The 19,129-nt window shown below is 43.7% G+C and overlaps 1 protein-coding gene across 2 annotated transcripts in view; it reads left to right on the top strand.

Annotated features, from left to right (window-relative positions):
• Window positions 1–19,129, top strand: part of IGF2BP3 (insulin like growth factor 2 mRNA binding protein 3) — a 157,339-nt gene that overhangs the window by 41,866 nt on the left and 96,344 nt on the right. For both annotated transcript variants that reach the window (XM_056118620.1, XM_056118619.1), the window contains exon 3: window positions 11,258–11,306. In XM_056118620.1, coding sequence (XP_055974595.1) covers window positions 11,258–11,306 — 49 coding nt within the window. The remainder of the gene's footprint in view (window positions 1–11,257; window positions 11,307–19,129) is intronic.

Genomic DNA, 19,129 nt, shown 5'->3' with positions numbered 1-19,129 from the left:
CTCCCCCAATACCCCTGAAAAGGTAGAAAACCCGCTAATAATCTTAAGTTTGAATCGAAAATCATTATGGTTGGAACTGGAGTGGGTAGTTCAGGGTGGGGTGCTACCTTTCATGCAGCCAACTCAGCTTTTGTCCTGGGCACCCCACCCCATACGGTCCCCTTGGCCCCACCAGGAGTAAGTCCTGGGCATAGCCAGGTGTGTGCCCAGGATAAATATAACAGCAAGAAATCATCACGGTTTATTTTTTTTTCTTTTCTTTGTATTTTATGCCTTGTTGATCCCTGAACCATACATTTTTGCTGCTTTGGTTTCGTGAGAGCTTGCTCTGTCTCCTGTGAAGCTGCCTGCTTCTGTTTGGGAACAGTCTGCTCCTTTTCAGTAAGGCTCATCTGCATGAGGCGGGGGGGGGGGGGGGGGGGGGGTTCTCGCAGGGCTTCATCTGATCACCAGGACTGTTTCCTGGGGCTTTTATTTATTTATTTGTGAAACACTATGAGGTACAGTTGTAGACTTACAGACTTTCTCGTGCTTGGGTTTAAGTTATGATCGAGTACCCATCCCTCCACCAGTGCCCATTCTCTACCACCAATGATCCCAGTAGCCTTCCTACCCCCCACCCCACCCCACCTCTGTGGCAGAGCATTCCCTTTTACTCACTCTTTCCTTTAGGGTGTTGTAGTTTGCAATAGAGTTATTGAGTGACCATCGTGTTCGGTTTATAGTCTACGTTTAGCATGCATCTTGCATCCTGAGCGAGTCCTCCAAACATCCTTTACTTGGTGTTCCCTTCTCTATCTGAGCTGCCTTTTCCTTCCTGGGGCCTTTATTTCCTGGATCAACTCTACAATTTTTCTTTCAAACTATGTGTTTTCTTGCTCTAGCCTAGGAGCAATGGGCACCTTAGTAAAAGGGGCCTCCCCATGCCCAGATGTCATTTGTGTGCTGCTATGAACTGGTATTCTGAAGATGAGGGCAGCCTCTATGGGCAGGAAGTACACAAATTGAACCTGAGCATTTGTATCATAGCAGAAAGCAAAAAAGATCTCAGAGTACTGGATATTTTAAAAGATGGCCAAACCAATATGAAAGGGCTCCCTCCTATGACTGACTAAAGAAGGGGCACTTTAGAATCCAGAAATAATTAAATGTATTGGGTTGGTGGTCGTCGCATGATGTTCTTGAGGGTGGCACTGAAGAATTTCGTTGAAATGGTATCACCCTGCCGAACCCCTTTCTTGACATCGATGATTACTTCTTTGTAGAATGGTGAGATCCTGGTAGTGAATCCGCAGTACAGCTCACGGAGGATCTTGCTGTATTGAGTTTGAATGCCCTGATTGGCTAGGGCTTCAGTGACCGCTTCCGTCTCAACAGAATCAAAGGCCTTCTTTAAATTAATGAACGTTAGGCAGAGTGGCATCTTGAACTCCCGAGAAACCTCAATGAGCTTGATTATCGTGTGGATATGGTCGATGGTGCTGAATCCTTTGCGGAACCTGGCTTGCTCGCATGGTTGTCCTTCGGTTGTCCTTCATCTAGTGTTCTGCCAATCCTATTCAGGATGACTCGAGTGAACAATTTGTAGATGACAGACAATAGGCAGATCGGGTGATAGTTGCCAATGTCATGGATGTCTCCCTTCTTGAACAGTAGTACAGTCCTGCTGGTTTTCCATTGGGATGGAACCTTGCATTCAGACAGGTAGTGTGTGAAGAGCCGAGCCAGCGTATTGATGAGTACCGACAGCAGGTTCTTCAGGTGTTCAGGTCTGACCTTGTCTGGGCCGGGTGCTGTTCATTTCTTTACTGACGAAATGTCGTGTTGGATTTCGGAAGGGAGAACATTGGGAACGACATATCCATCCTGTGGAATTTGGTATGTCGGCGGGTGGACATGGCTATTGAAGAGATTTGAGCAGAAGCCATGGATAATCTTCTCCATTGCCCTTCTGAAAGATGTGATAGATCCATCAGGACGTCAGAGACCAGTCATCTTGGTCTTGTAGTTGGCAAAGGACAGGCGGGCATTATGAATACCATCGATTGAATATGATGTGGTCTATTCCATTGTGGAACCGTTTACTGGGAGACTCCCATGTCCAATGTTTAGGTTCAGCCTTCTGGAACTGTGAGTTACCATGGATGGTCTTGGTCGACATGATGAACTCAGACAGTCTCTCACCCTGTTCGTTCCATTCTAGGTTATGGGTCCCGATGTGAAGTTCTTCGGCTGATCTTCTCGGTCCGATCTTGGCATTAAAATCACCCACAATGATCTTGTAGAAGGTGTGGTCTTCTTTATAGAACTTCTCCAGCTCCATGTAGAACTTCTCAATTTCTCCTTTATCATAATTAGATGTTGGTGCGTAGACAACAAAGATAGAAACTGCTGGCAGTGAGCCACATCTATTCAAATGTAAACGTCCAATTTGGGTTGTTAGGCATTCGAATGAATCAATGCCCAAGTTTGTGTTGACAAGGACACCGACACCTCCAACACCTCTTTTATCACATGTTCCGAGGAACAGTTCTTCTCCAGTATCGAAAACGGCATGATGAGATTGGTGCCTTCTTGTCTCAGTCAGACCAAGAATGTCTTGCTTGATCTTTCGCGCTTGTACCATCAGGTCCTCGATGGATGCATCTGATGCTAGCATACGTGCAGTGAAAGTACAGATGATCATTTTTGTCTTCCTTCATTGTGGCAGCCTAGTTCGGCCTTGAGATTTTATCGGCCTCTCCTTTCTCATCCTTCTCAGTGCTGCCATGTTGGTGAAGCCTTCAGGGTCAGGTGAATGAGACCCATAGTAATTACTGGTTTTGGCATATGGAATACACAGTGGATAGCTTGCCAGGCTCTGCCGTGCGGGCAAATACTCTCGGTAGCTTGCCAGTCTTTCCGAGAGGGATAGAGGCTTTTGGGGCGACCTCTAATCGCCCTCATAGGTGTTATCATATTTGAACCCTATCAAATATGGTACGGCAATTCCGGAAGATGGGTATTTAGTGTCTTATGATGTGTCGCAAAGCGGCCGCGCAGGTCCGTAATGCATCCTGGAGTGTGGCGGTGGCTGGGTAGTGGAGGTAGTGTCGGTAGTGGAGGTCTGCCAGTGGGTTATTTATCTGGTCCCGGTAGGGGTATGGTGAGTCTTCTGTGCGCCATCCGATCCCTGGGTCTCTGGTGGTTGGTGGAAGCAGGCAGGGCAGGGTAGGGTGCGGCTCCTCATTATAATTCCTTTGTCACCTGTGGTTGGTGGGAGCAAGCAGAGAATCTCTGTCCTTAGGTCCGTTGAGCTTGGAGTCCAAGGCCTAAGAGAGTTTCGCTTATCTTGTTCTGTGGGTTTTCAGTCGTGCGTGAGTCTCGGCCGGAGCTGCCATGCGGGTCCGGAAAGCGTCCTGGAGTGTGGCGGCGGCTGGGTAGTGGAGGTCTGCCAGTGGGGTATTTATATCTGGTCCCGGTAGGGGTTGAGCGTGGAGTCCAAGGTCTCAGAGAGTTCTCCCTCGAGAACATCATGTGACAACTGGAATGGGAAGGAATGGGAATGAAGATAGATGGTCGGCAACTATACCACCTCCGCTTTGCTGATGATTTTGTTTTAATAACACCAAACATCAGCCAAGTGGCACAAATGCTGGCCGACTTCGACCGTGAGTGTGGAAAGGTAGGACTACAGCTGAATCTTATGAAGACAATGTTTATGAGAAACAGCCTTGTTCCTGATGCCCCATTCGCTCTCAATGGAACGACCATCTCCGAATGCAACAGCTATGTGTACCTAGGTCGAGAAGTCAACATGACAAATGACCTGGCACCCGAGCTGCGCAGGAGGAAGAGAGTGGCTTGGAATGCTTTCAAGAACGTCGAAGAAATAGCTAAAAGGACGAAGAACCGGAGGACGAAGAACCTCCGGCTCCGGGCACATCTCTTTGATTCCACTGTTCTTCCTGCATTAACATATGCCTCAGAGACCTGGGCCCTACGCAAACAGGATGAGAACGCTATTCGGGTCTCCCAAAGAGGAATTGGAAGAGCTATGCTTGGAATATCACGTTTCACTCAAATGAGAGAAAGAATCCGGAGTTGCGACATCCGTTGACGATCAAGAATCAGGGACACTGTCTCGTTTGCCAAGATGTCGAAAATCAAATGGGCTGGTCACGTAATGAGATTTAAAGACGACCACTGGACTAGAGCTGTTACCGACTGGATTCCACAGGAGGTCAAAAGACCGTGTGGCCACCCACCTACCAGACGGTCAGACTTCTTCATCAAGATCATGAACGATCAGTTTGAGGCTCTTCGTGTTCCTAGAGCGAACAGACGCCATTGGGCTACACTAGCACGCGACAGGGACAAATGGAGACGTTACTGGCACCCGCTTGAGCAAATTGACAATTAACGGGAAGTCAGGTGATCAAGTGATCAAGATTGGGTTGGTGGTACATGCAAAATATCTGTGAATCCTGGAAATGTAATTTTTGGGCAATGCCTGGTTATCCAAATACTATTCTGAAAAATTTGAAATAGCTGCCTGTAGGTTCCTTTGTAAGTAGATTGAAATATGGTCTCATGAAGCTGATTTATTTTGGAAATTTCAAGAAGCCAAAGTGAAGGAATAGGGGAAAGTAAGGAGTTAGGAAAATCCAATGGAGAGTATTTTGCTAAGGTTGCCATGAGGAGATGGGACCTTAGAGAAATGTGCAGAATGTCTCCCAGCTGGAGGATATGAGAAACTAGCCTCTGGCTTCCGCTTCTTGTACATTCCGTGTATTTGGGACTTTATTGCTCCCACGTAGGGGGTAACTCCTGTTCTTCCCTGAGCGCTGGAGAAAGCCCTGAAGTGAGAGAGCCAAGCTGCCTCAGATGCATGCTCAGGGATGGAAGGAGCCTGACCACTGCAGCGGGAACAGGACTCTCTCCGCATGTGAACGCGTTCAGAGGGGGTCAGCGATGTGATGAAAGGACACAGAACCGTTGGCTGCAGATGGGAAAGACTCATCTTGACCTGCCTTCCCTGTACTTAACCATGTTTCTGATTATTCAGATTTTTGAATAGGAAAGTTGTTTTTTATGGAAGAATTCCAGCTTTAAAAACAAAACAACAAAGGTCCAGAGAGCATAGTAGAATGAGAGTCAGTTTTGAATCTCAGATGACTACTAGGGTTAAGCAGAAGTCATGAATGGTTACTGACACCATAGGAGGAATAACTAGGGATACAGTATGTCTTAATGTGAAATATGAAAGTCCCCCAACTTTCATTGGGGAGCAGCAGGGACAAAAGCTAAATGGGAGTCTTCATATCTAATATCACTTTTTTAGGGGACAGAAAAAGAGACTGAGCCACTGTCATGGAGTAGTTAGCAAAATATTGGCACTGAGAAACCATAAGACAAATGTCAGGTTTTTGTATTAGTTTTTGGGCCACACCTGGCTGTGCTCAGGGATTACTCCTTGGCTACTCAGGGAACTGTAGGATCCCAGTACTGAACTCAGATCGTCTGCCTGCCAGGCAAATTCCTTACCCACTGTATAGTCTTTCCAACCTCCCCAAAAGAAAATGTTTGTTGTTTTTTGTTTTAATTGTTTAAGGGGCAATGGTGCAAAGGGATGGCCACATGCTTTGCAAGTACAAACACCCTACCCGCTGTGCTACCACTCCAGCCCATAAATTCTATATAATCAACTTAATAGATGATGTCAAAGTTTTTATGTTTTGGATTTCCTGTGGACCCGTCCTGGCCATCCTTGGCCAACTAGGCTGACATCTGAGTGCCAGGACCCTGCGGGGCTAACCTGGCAAGTACTAGGAGGGCCCTGAACCACACTCCGATACTGGGACCTCCACGGCTATACGTGCTGGTGCACAAGCTCCCATGTGATTCCACGGTTTGAACCTGGGCCAGGCCAAGCCCTAACCTCTGCTCACTCTGTTTCCTATTCCTGTGTTTTCATTTTTAAATGCAGATGATTACATCAGTATTTTTCTGAGTATTGTTTTTAAATGTAGTATGGCAATTGCTCTTTAATTCATCATAAACTAAGAAAGTCTTTGGAAATGTTACTTTCTGTATGGTAGATCTGTGAGTATTCTTTATACATTGTCTTTATTCTTTTATCTATTGTAAATAGAATACATTATCAATAGAAGAGCTTTTTAGGTGCTGCTATTGTTCAGGCTCTGAATATAACTGTGAATGAGAAGTCTAGTCCTTGGTAGTAATATTTATGTTTATCCCATCACAGTTTTTATGTGTTTTAGGAGGTGGTAAAACACCCTATATTTTGTTGAACCTTATTGATAGTAATTATATGATAGAAACAAATATCTAATTTCTTGACTCAGGTTATATTTATATTTGATTCTAAATATTTGATTCTAAAATTTCATATGGGAGTTTGGAGAGGCAGACTGATACCTGCTGGTGTGTGGGGCTATTTCTGGATCCTTGCTGGGGTTAGGTAGGGGCTTAGCTCCCAGTGATCCTTAGGATGCACTGTTGCCAGGGATTGAACCCAGGGCCTCCACATACAAAACAAGGTGATGGTATTTTAATTTTATTGCCAACTTGATTAGCATTGAAGACTGTGGTGGATTTTTGCAAGTAGTCTTCAGGTCTGAAGTTAGTGTTTCTGTGCTGGATGATTAGATTTGAGCCAGGTATTTCTTTTAATGTTGAACTTTTTGACTCTTGTACTCATAGAATGAAGCATGGTATTAGGAACCAGAAGTGCAAATGCAGTTTATAGTCTTTTACTAGTTAGTGGGAAAGAACCATTCTAGATCTCCAAATACTTGCTATATCAAAATTACCCGATGTTTGTCTAAAATAAAGCGAGAGAATTAGATAATGGAATCAGGATAATTAAGGGAAATAATTGTTCTGCAGTCTCCCTCTCCCTCTTTCTCCTCTCCCCCCATTTTCTCTTTTTAAAGGTCACACCCGCTGGTGTTTGGGGGTTATTTCTGGCTTTGCACTCAGGGATTACTCCTTGTGGGCTCAAGGGACCGTAGGGGATGCCCGGGATTAAAAACCTGTGCCGGCTGCATGCGAGGCAAGCGTCCTCCTTTCTGTACTATCTCTGGTCCTTTCCTTTGGTTTTTAAGGAATATCTCGTGATGCTCAGAGCTTACTCTTGGCTCTGTTTGGGGATCATTTCTGATATGGTTCAGGGAACCATATGCAGTGCTGGGAATCAAACTGGGTTGGCTGCTTGAAGGCAAGTGCCTTACCTACTGTCCTTTCTTTCCCTGCAGTAATTTTCAGTGAATGGGTGAAAATGTATGTCCAAGACATACATTTTACATTTTGTTTGTTTTTGGGTTTTTTTTTCTTTTGGGGTCACACCTGGCAATGGTCAGGGGTTGCTCCTGGCTCTGCACTCAGGAATTACTCCTGGCAGTGCCTGGGGGACCATATGGGATGCTGGGAATTGAACCCGGGTCGGCGGTGTGCAAGGCAAATGCCCTACCCACTGTGCTATTGTTCCAGCCCCCTGGACATACATTTTGAAGAATATATTTCCCCAATGGATTACTTGAAATGTACAGAAAATTATATACTAATTAAGTTCTTGGGATCCCTGTGTCCATGAACATTTGTTTTAGTAATATGGTTCGTTGATTACCTTCTAGATGACCTAGGTAAATGAATGTCCATTTACATTTTTACTTTAGGGGAAAATTTGGGGTAATCCATATACTCATCAAATGAATACAGTAGGATTAAATACTTAATACTCTGCTGCTTGATTAAAGCGATTATTACATGTGGGTAGTAAATCTTAGCTCCAAGGATACCCAAAGTAAGTAGTCATACACTCTGAGTAACTCTACTGGTAGCAAAAGTGATTTAAAACAGTTTTAGGAAACGTTCAGAATAAGAGAAGGAACACATGGAGGGTGCGGGATCCCGGAGGAAAAGAAAAAAGAAAAAACAGGTTCCAAAAAGAGCCGAGAGCACCGGCAAGTTCCAGATGGAGTAGGCGCCGCATCCCGCCTCCCCCAGATGGAACCCTGGTGACCAGAAGCCTCTACAAACACAGCTCGAGTATGCGGGAACGAGGACTTTTTCTCAAAACCGCGCGGCCGCGCGACATCTCTCTATATACAAAGTGATCAATGAGAAGTAAACCACCCAATCTTTCTCCCTGAAAATCAGAGTTAAGTTTGGAGCATGGCCACAGCCCCAGAAACACAAGGACTTAATGCAGAAACCAGCAGCTTAGAGCAGAAAAGTGAACGGACGATGAGTTAACCCAGGCCATCATTTCTGCCCAGAGGGGAAAAGGGTGTTGCCCCATTCGCCCTCTCTTCTCTGGAAAGAAGGATGGCGGCCGCATGGGAGCCTTGTGGACAGCAGGTATGAGCCGGGGGTGTGGGGGCGACTAAAACCTCATGGGAAGGGGGGGCGTTCTGGTCCGTCCTTCACGCCCTACCGAGGTCACCAGTTGCCCCCCACGAGCGGCTCTCCAGCACGGCCACGGCCCCAGAAGCACAAGGACTTAATGCAGAACCCAGCAGCTTGGAGCAGAAAAGTGAACGGACTCTGCATTGATCCAGGCCATCAAGTCTGCCGGAGGGGAAAGGGTGTTGCCCCATTCGCCCTCTCCTCTCTGGAAAGAAAGATGGCGGCCACATGGGAGCCTTGTGGACAGCAGGTATGAGCCGGGAGTGTGGGGGCGACTAAAACCTCATGGGAAGGGGGGCGTTCCGGTCCGCCCTTCACGCCCTACCGAGGCCACCGGTTGCCCCCCGCGAGCGGCTCTCCAGCACGGCCAGGACTCCAGAACACAGAAACCAATTTCTTAACTATCTGACTTTCAGTAGAAATACTTCCAGGGTCAATAGGTAAAAGAGCAGAAATCCAAAACCAACATTTAATTCTTGAACCCAGCCGTAGAAAGCAAATCACTTCACAATGCTTTTTCAGCATGTCTGATTTGGGGGGGGGGGTAAACTCTAAATAATAGTGGTGAATCTTTTATTGAAACAATGAATCTAATCAAAGCAGATAGAGTGTTAACTAGAATTCATCTGCTTCACAGGGACGGGGAGGGGTGGGGGGTGGGGTTTTATTGGGGTTCTTCATGGTAAAAAATAAGTATTGGTAAAGGGAAATGTGTTTGATATTTGCATGACTGAGACATAAACCTGAAAGCTTTGTAACCTTTCCCACAGTGATTCAATAAATAAATTAAAAAAAAAAAAAACAAAAACAGTTTTAAAGTCTTTGATTAGAAGGGTTTTTTTTTTTTTTGGTGGGGGTGGGGCATGCCCAGAGGACTTACTTCTGGCTCCACCCTTAGGGATCACTCCTTGTGGGTTCAGGAGAGCATCTGGTGTGCCAGGGATTGAATCTCTGGCCTTGCATGGCTGTGTGCAAGGCAGGTGCTGTTCCCAGTCTGCTGTTGCTCTGGTCCCATTAGAAATCTTTTTCATAGGGTGTTTCTTATTTGTTTTTTTTGGCTACATTTGGTGGTATTGGACCTGCTGTGTATTCAGGCAGAAAGGGATACCTGCCGAGCTATTCTGAGAAGGCCCCAGAGTTTTCAGTCCAGCTTCATCTACCTGGGGAGATCCAACAGCATCATGTTCTTTTAGAAATTAGTTGTAGAGGGAAGATGCCGAGTGTGGTCAGGGGCTACTGGGCTGTCCTTTAGGGATGGGGGTGGGAGGGGAAATAGGGAGTTCAGGGAATCTACCCCTACTCAGAGAAGGCCCCAGCGTTTTCAGTTTGGACTAGTCCACCTCCCAAGTTTTCTTCCTTTCATGAGCAGCACTCCCCTTTCTTACCTTGTTTTTGGTATATTGTCCTGGTTGTTGTTTATGAAAACAGTGTAAAGATGCTGCTTCCTTCCTCTTACATTTTATAATTACAAACATTTTATAATTTTATGATTGCACCATGCACACGATACAATACAATATGTTGCTCTGTCTGGGGTGACATGGTTGCATTGGGGTCACATATTTGGGGAGCTTTCTCACTTGGTTGTGCTCATGAGGTCACACAGTTGGTTGCACAAATGGGAAAATAACTTTTTTTTGGCGGTCACATCTGGCGATGCTCAGGGGTTACTCTTGGATCTGAACTCAGGGATGTCCTAATGGTTCTCAGAATCCATATGAGCTGCCGGGGATAAATCTGGGTCAGTCAGGTAAAATGCCCTACCCACTGTCCTATGTCTCTGTCCTCATAAATGGGGGCATATATGTTTTTTTGGGGGGGGTCACACCAGGCGATGCACAGGGGTTACTCCTGGCTCTTCACTTAGGAATTACTCCTGGTGGTGCTTGGGGGACCATATGGGATGTCGGTGATCAAACCCAGGCTGGCCGCTTGCAAGGCAAATGCCCTACCCACTGTACTCTAGCCCCAAATGGGAAATTTTTTAATGTCTTCTGTAGACTCCTTTGGCACTCTGAAACTCATGGCCCTCTTGTTTATAAATACATTAAAATGTTTATAATGTTTATAAATACATTAAAAAAAGAAAGCCAATTTGATATAAATTTAGCAAATTGTTAACACTCATAATAGAGTAATGTGCTTCTTAACAGATTCTAGTAACACTTATGTTCATAATAGTGAATGTAGGTGACCCTTAAAGATCAGCAACAACGTAATATGTTACGACAGTGCCTGGTTTATACTGATACCAAATCATAGCCAGTGCAATTCTGCCATGGTTTAGTGCCAACATTCATACTTGAAGATGCTAAATTTCATTCAGGAGATCGTGAAAATGCTGTATGTAGTTTTGCTTCTGGACCCCATTCCCTGAGTTCAGTACAGGAATCTCTTGGCTGTGACCTCGGGAACAAGGCTTAGTGTTTGGGCTTGGTTAATTGGAGGCTACAGGGTTTTAAACTTTTAAAAACTTAGACTTTAGAGTTTAATTATCAGTCAAATGTTTTTAATATTTGTCAACTCTAGTGGCTTTTGGAAATAAGCCATAAAGATCCAAAGCAGAGAGGTTGCCTGACAGACTGAGTGCGTGCTTTGCATGCAGGAGCTGGGTGTGCCCAGGAAAGAGAAAAGTGGAATTCTGCGGAATCTTAAGGTGATCTTAGTATTTTACCCATGATGGTTAAATTTTATTTTCCCCTTATTGGGAAATACTTTCTATTATATATTGGCTTATTGTTAATGTAGAACTAATATTTAAGCTGTCTTTAAACTTTCAGGGTTGACTATTAATTTCAATGTTGCTTTTATTATGTTCTTTAAAAACTTTTTAATTCTTCTGCAGGATTCGGAAACTTCAGATACGAAATATCCCGCCTCACTTACAGTGGGAGGTAAGATCTTCTGTGTTTCAAACTAAGATTTCAGTAGTTTAGCTTATAGTTAAGTTTTCCCAAAGGTTTTTATCCTTCCCCTAACTCTCTGTCACTTCATAGGTAGGTCTTTGAATCTGGTCTCTGAGATTCTTTTAAATTTGAAGTGGGTTCTTTTGGTGAAAGAGTTATCTTCTTCATCCATTTTTGGAAGATGTTTCTGATGACTTTGTTGTTTTTAAAATACAAAATTCCTTTCTTGGCAAAAAAAATGTTTTTGGGGTGTAGTTTGGGGCCACCCCTGTGGATGCTCAGAGGGTGTTCCTGACTCAGTGTGTAGGGGTCCTTCCCTGCAATGTTCAGGGGACCAGTGCTGGAGATCTAACCTGGCTTCCTGCATGTCCAGCTTGGACTCAGCCCTTTAAGCGATCTCTCTGATCAATTACCAGTTATTTTTGTGACAAACACTATTTTAAGTGTTGTGCTATCTTTTGCCAGTTGCAAGTATAGTGATTATGCATAGGCTCAGCATTTAACACAATTAAATAGTCTTACCAGAAATTTCCAGGGAGTCATAATAATGTTACAGTGAGAATTTGAGATCCAGTTCAAGAGACCCCAAATATGGAAATTGGAAGTTCTTAAAACCTGCCTACCTTGGAAGAGGTCATACAGGTAAACTATATTGCATCTTAATAAATTCAAGATGTAAAGAATGGTTAGAAAATTTCTTCGGTGCTGAGATGAGGGAAGTTGATCTGAAATCTGATTCTCCAGAGACCCTTTTGGTAACAAATAGTTTATATTCAGAATATTTTAATCTTCAAAAAAATTTTACTAAGTTTGGTTCGGCAAGAAGAGGTTTTTTTTTTTTTATTTTGCGGGTGATGCAGGGTTGGAGGCGTATACTCTAATATTTTCCAAGTTAAGAACATCTAAGAGTGTAGTGTTGTATATACATTAGAGACAGATGGCTTGTTTATTTTTCATACCTGAGATCAAACTTGGGGACTTACCTATGCAACAGGTGCTTTACCACTGAGCCATATTCTCTAGCCTCTGGATACAGCAATTTCCAAGAATAAATGAACCATATTTTTCTGTTCTGGATGAACATTTTTTTTCATTTTTTTTTCTTTTTGGGTCACACTTGGCGATGTACAGGGGTTACTCCTGGCTCGTGCACTCAGGAATTACTCGTGGCAGTGCTCAGGGGATGATGTGGGATGCTGGGAATCAAACCCGGGTTGGCCACATGAAAGGCAAACGGCCTACCCGCTGGGCTATCACTCCAGCCCCTAGGTGAACATCTTTTAAAGAACTTCAGTGGTTTTGGGACTGGAACTTTAAAACAATTCTTGCATTATCAGAATTACTGACTTAATTCTTTGTTATTTATTTTTATTCTTTGATCACCAGCCAGCTATGCTTGGGGTCACTCCTGGTGGTTCTCAGGGTTGTTCAGTGTTGGGGATCGAACCCAGAGTTCTCATGTACAGAACATGTGATTCTGCCCCTTGACCTTATTTCCCTAGCCTTGAAACTTTTTGTGGGGGTGGGGTGGTGGGCCACACCTGGCAGTGCTCAGGGGTTATTCCTGACTCTGCATTCAAGAATTACTTCTGTTGATACATTGAGACTGACCAGGGGTGGAACCCAGGTCGATTTGAGTGCGGAGCAAGCTCTCTGCCAACTATACTGTTTCTCTGGCTCTGCCTTTAGTTGTTTTTTTTGGTTTTTTTTTTTTTTTTTAAATTTTTGACCCACCTGATGTGCTCAGGGGACCAGATAAATGAAGTGCTGGGAATCAAGCTCAGGCATCTTGCATTCAGAGTATGCATTTAGCCTGCTGAGCTATCTTTCCAGCTGAAAGCATTTAGTTTATTATATTTTTGATGACTTTCAAAAAGTTTAGTCACGTTAACTGTTTTGTATTTCTCCTGTTGGATTGGGTGGGGAGGTGGACAGTGGTGCTTGTGCGGTGACAGGGATGCAACCCAGGGCTCCGGCATGGACTCCCCCCCTTTGAATTCCCTGGCCAAACTTTTGTATTTCATTTTACCATCTCCATAGTTCTTAGTAGCAAGGTTACATATCTTCATTTTCATCATTTAAATGTAGGAAAACAGGATTTAAAGAATTAAGCAAGTTGCTGAGTTATGTCAGTTTGAAAATAAATGTTGATACTGTTATCCATTCGCCTCTTCACTTTTTGGTGGGGGTGGGGGTTGGGCTATACCTGGCTGTGTGAGTGAGACCTGGCAGTGCAGGGGATTTGAACCAGGGTTGGCTGCATGCAAGGCAAGAACTACAATCTCTCCTGCCCGACTCCTTTAAATTTTTAATGACTTTTTTTTCCTTTCATATTTCAAATTTATTGAGTTCTTGTCAGGGGTCATTGAGGAGTGGGTTGAGTAATTCATTGTTCTTCTAAAGTAGGAAAATCTTTCCTCGATAACTTGAATGATAATGATTTTTTTTTGAAACGGTTGTTTACATTAAAAGTATAATGGTTTATATAAGTGATTAGGGAGATAACTACTAGGGCTAGGTTTGCATGCTTTTTAAGGGCCTGGTTCTATCCCTTGTACTGTATTGTCTTTTAAAGTACTGCTGGGAGTGGCCCCACTCCCTCCACCCATTCCTGGACCCTAGTCATCACTAAGCATCACTGGGTTTGGCCCAAGTTTTTTTTTTTTTTTTGGCTTTTTGGGTCACACCTAGCGATAATCAGGGGTTACTCTTGGCTTTGCACTCAGGAATCACTCCTGGCAGTGCTCGGGGGACCATATGGGATGCTGGGAATCGAACCCGGGTTGACCGCGTGCAAGGCAAACGCCCTACCCGCTATGCTATTGCTCCGGCCTCTGGCCCAAGTTTTTGTTTTACTTATTTATGTATGTAGCTGTCTTTCCCAAAGCCTGATCTTTAACAGTGATAATGCTGCATCTATTCACTCCCTGGTAGTGGAGATAGACCTCGACTAGATAGATTAAATACTTTGGAATCAATTAAAAGTAGACTATCGGAAGAGCAGAGGCAACTATAATAAATGTAAACCTTAAGAAGTGCATTGTACAGATGTCATGGACCTGCTGACTTAATTCATTGGGAATACACAGCAACACAAATAAACTTTTTTTGGGGGACAGGGGTTTGGGTCACACCCAGTGATGCTTAGGAGTTACTCCTGGCTCTGCACTCAAGAATTACTACTGGTGGTGCTTGGGGCACCATCTGGGGTGCTGAGGATTAACCCCATGTTGGCTGCATGCAAGGCAAACACCCTACCAGCTATATACTATTGCTCTGGCCCCACAAATAAATTATTTTTGTCTAAAAAATACAAGTTGACTGAATTAAATTTACTTATTTTTTTTGTGTCACACCCAGTGATGCTCAGGGTTACTATTGGCTCTGAACTCAGGAATTACTTCTGGTGGTGCTTGGGAGACCATGTGGAATGCCAGGGATTGAACCCAGGTTGATGTGTAAGGCAAGTGCCCTCACCACTATACTATCTCTTCAGCCCCCGAATTAAATTTTAATTTAATGTTGAATTAAAAAAAAATTCAGTCAGTAGAATCACACTAAATAATAACCATGAGAAAACAACTAGTTAAATTCAGACTTTATTTTGGGGGCCATGTCCTGCAGTATTCAGGACTTTCCTGGATCTTTATTCCAGCATCATTCCTGGCAGGGCTCAGGGGACCAGATCATATTTGGTGCTAAGTGTCAAACTGGCTGCTTGCAAGGCAAGTGCCCTGCCTGTTGTTCTATCTCTTCAGCCCCTAAGTCTAGGCTACAGAATCCAGGGCACTTCTCAGCACAGATGATGCTGTTTTGCTAAGCAAGCAATGACATTTTAAAGAGGAATGGGACTGTTAAAAAATTAAGAGATAACGAAAAGCAGAATGCAAGGTTGTGCCTACAGGAAGTTGGTTGCGATTTGTGCTTGCAAACAGTGAGATGGATCTAGAAAAGACTTAGGTTTTCTTCAGGCACCCTCGGGGTCAGGCTTAGATTTATATCCCCGCTCCATTGTTGAATTATCTCATACATCGTGATTCTCAACAGGTTTTAAAATTTTGGAGCCTCATTTCTAAATTGGGGGTGATAGTGACCACTTCCTTGGGGGAGCTGTGAATGTTAAAAAAGGTTTCCCTCACTAAAAGTGAGTGTTATTTGCTGTTATCTGGTAGATCTTTCTGAGCATTCTCAAATCCAGATAACTTAAATCATAAGGTAAAGGTAAAGGCCCTCCCGTTGTTCGTCAATTTGCTCGAGCGGGCCCAGTAACGTCTCCATTGGAGACTTTGTTGTTACTGTGTTTGGCATATCGAACACATCACGGGGAGTTTGCCAGGCTCTGTCGTGCGGTCGAGATACTCTCGGTAGTTTGCCGGGCTTTCCAAGAGGGGCGGAGGAATCGAACTCGGGTCGGCCATGTTGGCTGCGTGCAAGGCAAACGCCCTACCGCTGTGCTACTTAAATCATAACAAATTCTAATCTTTTTATTTTTGCCCCCAGCAATGCACAGGGATTACGTCTGGCTTTGCACTCAAATCACTACTGGTGGGGCTCAGAAGACCATATGGGTTGCTGGGGATTGAATCCGGGTTGGCTGTGTGAAGTGCTTTACCTGCTGTACTATTGCTCTGACCCACAGATACAAATCTTTCATGTTGTGGGGAAATCTGTAAGATAGTACATGCTCTAGCTGTCAAGACAGTGCTTGGTCCATGCATACCACATGTTGATATGAACAATGAGAAATTTACTTTAGCTTCTTCATCAGTTCCTGTTATATTTGTTGATCTGGCCTGGATCACAGAAACAGTAGGTATTTCACCAGGGCAAAAGGTTAGATGGAGGATCGTACTGGTGCCGGAGGGCTTGAAGATAGGAGGGGAATGCAAAGAAAGTTAGTCTGCCCTCAACACCGAGGGGCAGAAGAAAACTAGCAAAGGAAAGAAGAGATTGAGACTACCAGCCCAGAAGCCTGGCGGAGGAATTTGATTGTCTAAGATTTGGGGCCGGCAGGGAGGGTGGGTGGGGGGTTTGTGGGAGCAGGGGAGGAGCTGATGAAAGTTCCTGGATCAGCTAGAGGGTGAAACCCACTGATGATGCTGACTGCTATATTTGGTAAAGGGAAAGATCACATCCCAGTTCCTCCACTCCTGTCTTCCAGTCCAGTGTCTTCTGCTGCCAGAAACTCACAGGGACCAGCTGGCAGTAAGGGGGTAAGAAGCACAGAGTCCCAGCTGCACAAAGAAGAACGGTAGACTTGGAACTAACTTTCATATGCATCCAAGAATCCCAAGCTTGTACGGAAATTTCTCCCGTTTTGCTGGTATGAAACAGGAAGAGTGACAGAATCTGGGCCCATGGCAGAAATGCCTGCTATGAAGTGCCAGTGCTGTGTGTTGTATTTGTACCCTTTGGCTTCTGTCAGCTTCCTTCTCTCCCTCTCCCCTCCTGTGCCCATGATCAAACTTTCGGCCTCACAGTCAAGGTAGCACTCCCTCTGAGCTACATCCCTAGACTGTGCTGTCTTTATCTTTTTACTGCCACATGCCGTTGAGTGATGATACAAGGGAATTCCTGTAAGTTCTTGGAGGTAGTGTATCCTGTACATTTTCTGTCTCAGGCAGAGATGAAATGGTTTCTGGCCATTTCAGTTTGGGATGATAAGCATATAGTCTACAGATTGGCTAAATGTTTTACCACTTACATAATTATTTGACAAATGAAGATACGGGAAAACTAACTTTTTGAAGGAAAATTAGGTAGCTTTTTTTGCCCCCAAACATGTGGAATGTGAAAGGGAGCTCAAAGAACCTGTTTCTATGTTTCTGGTTTTGGGGCCACATCCAATTCATGCTTAGGCGATTTTTCTAGCTCTGTGCTCAGGAGTGGCACCTGGTGGTATTCATGAGACCACAAGAGGTGACTGTGTGTCAGGCAAGTGCCTTAATGTAATCCTGTGCTATCTCTGGCCCCAGCATCTATTTCTTTTCCATATCCACTCTGTTGTCTGATATACTTCGAGAGTAGATTTTTGCTATGTCCACAACTGAAGCATTCTTCTACAAACGGTCCTTGTGACCAACAGGTCTGAATTAAGTTGGCTCAGAAAGGTGAACATGTTAGACTAGGATTTGAGGAAGGACTTTGTTGGGAGAACTTGTGACTTCTACCTTTGAAAATTCTTTTTCTCTCCCCCTACTCAGTCAGTGTCTTAAATGAGCCTTGTTTCCTAAATTTAAGGAATGTCAGTCTGCACTTAAAAACAAAGCTGTCAGATTGATATGTATTAAAATGTGTTTTGATTTAAATGTTGACTAGATTTTATATTTGAAAATAAAATCACTTTTTATTAGGAAGTTACCATTGATATTAAACAGTAAAAAGTTAATTGTGGAAAATAATAGAGGTTATTGTATGCTAATACTATGATTTGTAATTTATAGGCTGAAGTAATTAGAAGTATCTATGGTAATCAGTATTCCTGTTGGTTGCAGAATGAGATTAACACTGAAACACACACACACACACGCACACACACCCAACCAAAAAAAAAAATCTCAGAGGTACTTACAGTGTTAAAGGTGTATGTTCTGTAATGGTAAATATAAGACCCGTTAATTATGTGTAAATAAAGTGTAGAGTCAAGGACCAGGTTGTTTGTCTCATTCTGGAGCCAAATTTTGAAAATAGAGAGAGATAGAGTGATATTTCCACAGAGTTCACTATCTGAAGGGAAAAAAATTCCAGCTTGATCTTTAGGTCTGATCTTCAGGTAGATCCTAAGGTTCTATCTGCTCGCAGGACCCTGCCATTGATAATAACCAATGTAACTATATTTCCAGAGGCCAAGATTTGACTGTGTGATCTGACAAATACAGAAATCGCAAATCACAAGCCCGCTAGAAAATACAGAATATGTGTATGCTGACTTTACTTCCAGACCTGGTTATTAGGTTTTTCTTGAATTTAATTTAATTGGGAAGATGACTCTTGGAAAAAAGCTGAAGATGTTTTTGTAGTAAGATCTGTTCCTGCTCACTGTCTTCTATAATTAAATAAAAAGTGAAAGCTCTCTCCTTCGGTAACATGGTGGGGGTGAGGGAGTTGTTACTAACTAAAGCATCGTGAAATTGCGTACAGGCTCTGATGTATCTGTGAGCTGGTCTCTGTGGAAATCAAATAACCAGTGTACTACACAAAAATGACCAAACTTCAGATTGGAAATGACAATCAAAAATATTGTTTTTAATTAGTCTCGGAGCAGAGTTAAATGATTTCTTTTCTTTCTTTTTTCTTTTTGTTGCTTTTTGGGTCACACCCGGTGATGCTCAGAGTTACTCCTAGCTCTGTACTCAGGAATCACTCCTGGTAGTGCTTGGGGAACCATATAGGATGCTGGGAATTGAACCCGGGTTGGCCGCGTGCAAGGCAAATGCCCTACCCGCTGTGCTATAGCTCCAGCTCCTAAATGATTTCTTTTAATGACCTTCTTGGTGCTTCTGAGATTGAAACAGATTTTAAAAATTTTTGTGGGAAATCTTACTAAGCTTTTCTTTTGTAGGGTCATGGGATTATCTTAATATAGCTCCTATATAACATGCAGGCAAAATTGACACCCAGTTTGTAGGGAACGTTTAGAGAGCCCTTGATTTCCTTTCACAATCAAAAAAGGTTAACCTTTTGTAGTTTTTGAGTATGGAGTGTTATATTGATGGTAAGATGTAGTAGGAAGAGGCAGCAGTCACCCTCGAGTCAGCCTGTCCTTCTGGTAGGACACTCAGTGAGGATGCCCATGTTTGAGACTACAGTGG

This window comes from Sorex fumeus, unplaced genomic scaffold, assembly GCF_029834395.1.
Source record: "Sorex fumeus unplaced genomic scaffold, SorFum_2.1 ptg000037l, whole genome shotgun sequence".
NCBI classification, from domain to species: domain Eukaryota; kingdom Metazoa; phylum Chordata; class Mammalia; order Eulipotyphla; family Soricidae; genus Sorex; species Sorex fumeus.
The sequence above is the reverse complement of the archived record's forward strand: the minus strand, read 5'-3'. Positions and strand labels throughout refer to the sequence as shown.